Raw genomic sequence first — 5,756 nt, forward strand, 5'->3', positions numbered from 1 at the left:
TTCTCTCTCTCCCTCTCCTTCTGCCCCTCTCCCCAAAATAAATAAATAAATCTTTTAAAAATACCTCCAGTACAATATTGAATCAGCATGGTGAGAGGAAACAAACTTGTCTTGTTATTGAGTCTAGGGAGAAAGCATTCAGTCATTTCACCATTAAGTTTGATGTTGGATGTGGATTTTTTGTAAATGCCTTTTAATAAGTTGAAGAAATTTTCTTTTTTAAAGAGATTTTATTTATTTGAGAGAGAGTGGGGGAGAGTATGAGCAGAGGGAGAAGCAGACTCCCCACTGAGTCCCATGCCAGGTATCATGTGGGGTTCCATGTGGGGCTCAGTATCCTGGGATCATGATCTGAGCTGAAGGCAGATGTTTAACCGACTGAGCCACAGAGGTGTCCTGAAGAAATTTCTTGTATTCCCATTTGCTGAGAGTTTTTATTAGGAATGTTTGCTGGGATTTTGCCCAATGCATTTTCTGTATCTGTCAGATGAATCATATGGTTCTTCTTTTTTAGTTTGTTAAACTGATTTATTTTTTAATGATAACTTACCTTGCATTCCTGGGATATACCCTCCTTTACTGTCATGTATTATTCTTTTCATATATTGATGAATTTGATTGGCTAAAATTTTATTTATAATTTTTACATATATGTCTGTGAGGAATATTAATCTATAGTTTTCCTTTCTCATAATATCTTTGATGGCTTTGGTGTCAAGGTAATGCCAAACTCAGAATGGTTGAGAGATATTCTGCACTCTTCACTTTTCTGGAAGTTTGTATAGAATTGATATTATTTATTCCTTAAGTGTTCGGTAAGATTTACAATGGAGTTTTCTTTGTAAGATTGTTTTTAACAGTTTCAATTTCAATAGATACAGAGGTACACAGATTATCTATTTCTTCTTGACTGAGTTTTAGTAGGTTGATTCAAGGGATTTTTTTTCCCAATTAATTTAAGCTTCCAAATTTATGGACATAAAATTAAAATATTTCCTTTCAGTATACACAGAATCTATAGTAATGTGCTCTCTTTTATTCCTGATATTAGCAATTCGTGTCTTCTCTCTGTTTTTTCCTGATTAGTGTAGTTAGAAGTTTATCAATTATATTGACATTCATATAATACCAGCTTTTGATATTATTGATTTTCTCTATTGCTTTCTTTTTTTTTCCACATTGGAATAATTTTTAATATTTAAATACAAAAAGTGAGCACTTTTTTTAGACAGGTCTCTCATAGCCAAAATGGGCAGAGGAAATGAGCTGCTGCTCTGTCCTCCACAGTCCCCATCCTGTGGTTGAAGCTGCTCCCTCCTTTCCAACATAGAAATTCACAGTGGCTGCTTTACACTACGGCTGTAATGCATTATGTGTTTCATATTGTATGCATGTCCCTCCCCAACATCTCCATGCTTAAAACAAAAATGGTGAGGGGTACCTCCTTCCCAGTGGCATCAATTCCTATGCCACAATGGGATAGTGAGATCCTCCGGTCATAAGTGATTTAGTGAGAAAGGGGTTGGAAGGCCAGAGCTGGAGTAACCGTCTGCATTGCTGCACTCTTGCTATGAGTGCAAGAGTGAGAACAGAAGAAATGGGACAGCGTGGAGGGCACAGTTGCAAGTTAGGAGTCTCTGTGAGACACTGGGGAGAATTCTCCCCACCAGGTTTAGATAAATCAATGTGACAAAGTTTAAAAAAATAAAAATAAAAAGGAATCCAAATAATCAGCAGTTCAAACACTATTGAATTTTCAAACTTGTCCCAAGACAAGTCAAGTAGCAGTAGCAATCTAGATTTTTCCAGGAAGTGAAGGTAGAGCCCCTGGCATTCCTCCTGAGAGCCCTGTGTTAGGCCCTAAAAGTATCCACCTCTGCTGCAGTTGCTGCTGCTCCATTTGCAACTTCTCAGTCTCAAAGACAACAGGAAGAACCAGGATCATGAAGGAAGTGGTCCCAATCCACAAGGCTGCCCTGGAAAACCTGTACATTTTTTGAGCCACAAAGAGGGAGAGATCAAAAGTGGCTCCAGCCGCGGACAGGACCCTCTCTGGGAACATCTCCGTCAGACCCCACAGTCTCTCCGACAGGGTCTCATCTAGCTCCTCGTCGTCTTCCTCCTCCAGCTCCTCTTTGGTCCTCTCGGCATCGCCTTTCGGAAGCAATTCGTCTGGGGACAGGGGCGCCCCAAGGCAGCCAACGGCAGCTGCGGCCATGGCTGCGGGGCTCTCTATTGCTTTCTTTGGTTTTGTTGATTTCTATTCTATTATGTATTATTTCTTGTTTTCTACTTACTTTGGGTTTAATCTACTTTTTTTTCTAGTATCTTAAGGTGTATGTTGAGGTCAATTACTTAAGATCTTTCTTCTTTTCTAATACAAGCTATTGGTACTAAAAATTCTCTCTAGTCAAAATACTTTTCAATTTTTCTGATTTCTTCTTTCCAAATGCATTATTTAGAAGTATATTATTTAGTTACCAAATATCTGGGGATTTAAGTATTTCTGTTATTGATTTCTAATTATTTTTTTAAGATCTTATTTATTTATTCATGAGAGACACAGAGAGAGAGAGAGAGACAGACAGAGACAGAGACACAGGCAGAGGGAGAAGCAGGCTCCATGCAGGGAGCCCGACTGGGACTCGATCCTGGGTCTCCAGGATCACGCCTGGGCTGAAGGCGGCACTAAACCGCTGAGCCACCTGGGCTGCCCTTGATTTCTAATTAAATTGAATTGGGGTCATAAAACATACTTAACAGGACATACATCATTTTAACTGTATTAAGATTTGTTCTATGGCCTAGAATATGGTTTATCTTGGTAAATGTCCCATGAGTTCTTGATAAGTGTTCATCCTGCTGTTGGTCAGAATGTACAAGGTCATTGATGATTCAAGTTGTATGCCTGTACTCATTTTCTCTCTAGTTGTTCTCGCTATGATTGAGAGGGGGGTTTTGAAATCTCCTTCTTAAAAATTTATTTATTTATTTATCTCAGTTGGCTCTATGCAGGCCCAATGCAGAACCTGAACTCACAACCCCAATATCAAAACCTGAGCTGAGATCAGTGTCAGACACTTAATCGATTGAGCTACCCAGGTACCTCTGGAATCTCTCACTCTCTCTTTTAAAGATGTATTCATCTATTTTAGAGAGAGAGAAAGATTGCATGTGTGTGAGTGGGGGGAGGGGTGGAAAGAGAGAATCTTCAAACAGACTCCCCGCTGAGTGCAGATCCCAATGTGTGACTCAGTCCCATGACCTATGAAATCACAACCTGACCCAAAACCAAGAGTCAGAGTTACCGTGGACTGAGCCACCCAGGTGCCCCCTGAAACCTTCTTTTAAATATTGCATTTGAAAAAATAAATAAATAAATATTGCATTTGTTTATTTCTTCTTTCAATTTTATCAAATTTTGTTTTATGTATTTTGGAGCTCTGTTAGTAGATGTGTAAACATTTAAGATTGTTATGTCTTCTTCATGTCATCCTTCATGCAAATAGATTTATTCAAATACACTTGTTTTGCCTTCTACCTCATTCAAAAAAGAATTTGAGGCAGATACATTCATTTAGCATCCACTATGTTCAAGATACTAAAGTAGTGTTGCTCGAAAACTAAATTCTTATCACAATTTTACAGAAATAAATACATTGTACACAGGGACCCAATATAAACATTTATTTATACATATTTTATATATTATATATGTACATCTAAAAATATTTCACACAAAAAATTAACTCTTACTACATGTGATGCAATCTGATATTTTCTCTTCTATGTCATTAAAAAAATCCATACTAGTTATAAAAAACTAATTTGATGAATGACCAAAATAATGGATTACAACTTGCAGATTGAAAAAGACTATATAAGGATGATAGAAATATGACAAACACAGTTTCATGCCCTGAAGAAGCTTTCATTGCATTGGCAGAGGCAGACATATACACTGACAGTCAACATGATAAACTGTGATAGAACACAGGGCACTGTGGGATATTAGAGTTGATGAAGTGAACAAAATGGTTAGCTTTTCAGGTCAAGGGAATAACAAGAGGAAAGAATTAGAGCTTAAAGTTAGAAGTGAAGAGTAGTTGGGATATGAAGCTAGAAACAGATAAGAACCCAAGTCATTTTGTATGAGGAATTTGGTCTTTATCTTGCAGGTTATAGGAAGCTTCAAAGGATTGTTAAGTAGAGACTTGACATGATAAGATTGGTGTTTTAGAAAGATCACTCTGGTTGCATTGTGGAAGATAGTTAGAGAGGGGCAAAACTAGGGACAAGAGGACTATTTAGAAAGTTACTGCAAAGGCCCAGGTAGGAAATGATGATGACCTGAACTAAATCAGTGGAAGTGATAATAGAGGCATATTTTAGAGATTGATTGAAGGATTAATGATTTAGTAACTGACTTAATGTAGAAATAATGCTGAGGGTAAGAGATGAGAACATGATGTAATATCTCCCATCCATTCATTTAATCATTGGATCTAAAGAAATTCTTTTTTTTTTTTTTTAAGATTTTATTTATTTATTCATGATAGTCACAGAGAGAGAGAGAGAGGCAGAGACACAGGCAGAGGGAGAAGCAGGCTCCATGCACCGGGAGCCCGATGTGGGATTCGATCCCGGGTCTCCAGGATCACGCCCTGGGCCAAAGGCAGGCGCCAAACCGCTGCGCCACCCAGGGATCCCTGGATCTAAAGAAATTCTTAAAGATATTCTGTACATTAGGCACTCTACTGGGTGTTGGACATCCAGTAGTAAACAAAACAAGTGTGGTTTCTACTCTCATGAAGCTTACAGGTATTTGGGGGAGCAGACATTATGCTAATAAATAGATAATAAATAAATAAATGCTAATAAATAAATAGATTCATAAAAATTGTGATAACTAGCATGAAAGGAAGGAACACAACATGCAGAAGACTGAAACTGGACCACTCTCTCTCACCATACACAAAAATAAATTCAAAATGAATGAAAGACCTAAATGTGAGACAGAAAACCAACCATCAAAATCTTAGAGGAGGGCAGCTGGGTGGCCCAGTGGTTGAGTGTATGCCTTTGATTTAGGGTGTGATCCCAGAGACTGGGATCGAGTCCGTGCATCAGGCTCCTCAAAGGGAGCCTGCATCTCCCTCTGTCTATGTCTCTGCCTCTCTCTGTGTGTCTCTCATGAATAAATAAATAAAATCTTTTTAAAAAATCCTAGAGAAGAGCACAGGCAGCAACCTCTTTGACCTTGGCTGTAGCAACTTCTTGCTAGACACATCTCCAGAGGCAAGGGAAACAAAAGCAAAAATGAACCACTAGGACTTCATCAAGACAAAAAGCCTCTGCACAGCAGAGGAAATAATCAACCAAAACTAAAAGGCAACCAACAGAATGGGAGAAGAGATTTGCAAATGACATATCGGATAAAAGGCTAGTATCCAAAATACATAAAGAACTTATCAAGATCAACACCCAAATAATAAAAAAAATCCAGTTAAGACATGGGCAGAAGGGGCAGTCCCAGTGGCGCAGCGATTTAGCACCATCTGCAACCCAGGTTGTGATCCTGGAGACCTGGGATCGAGTCCCACGTCAGGCTCCCTGCCTGGAGCCTGCTTCTCCCTCTGCCTGTGTCTCTGCCTCTCTCTCTCTCTCTCTCTCTCTGAATAAATACATAAATAAATAAATATTTAAAGAAAAAAGAAATGGGCAGAAGATATGACAGACATTTCTCCAAAGAAGAC

General features: G+C 38.6%; 1 protein-coding gene across 1 annotated transcript; it reads right to left on the bottom strand.

The window, feature by feature from the left end:
* Window positions 1–1,709: 1,709 nt before the first annotated feature.
* On the bottom strand, window positions 1,710–2,218 carry LOC100855486 (mitochondrial import receptor subunit TOM22 homolog). The gene has a single exon (XM_038546036.1). The coding sequence runs from the start codon at window positions 2,216–2,218 to the stop codon at window positions 1,796–1,798; it is 423 nt and encodes a 140-aa protein (XP_038401964.1). The 3' UTR covers window positions 1,710–1,795.
* Window positions 2,219–5,756: the final 3,538 nt, after the last annotated feature.

The sequence above is a fragment of the Canis lupus genome, chromosome 9 (genome assembly GCF_011100685.1).
Source record: "Canis lupus familiaris isolate Mischka breed German Shepherd chromosome 9, alternate assembly UU_Cfam_GSD_1.0, whole genome shotgun sequence".
NCBI lineage: Eukaryota > Metazoa > Chordata > Mammalia > Carnivora > Canidae > Canis > Canis lupus.

Excerpts from the sequence above, each read along its gene's own strand:
- LOC100855486 (XM_038546036.1), bottom strand. The coding sequence starts at position 2,218 with ATGGCCGCAGCTGCCGTTGGCTGCCTTGGGGCGCCCCTGTCCCCAGAC.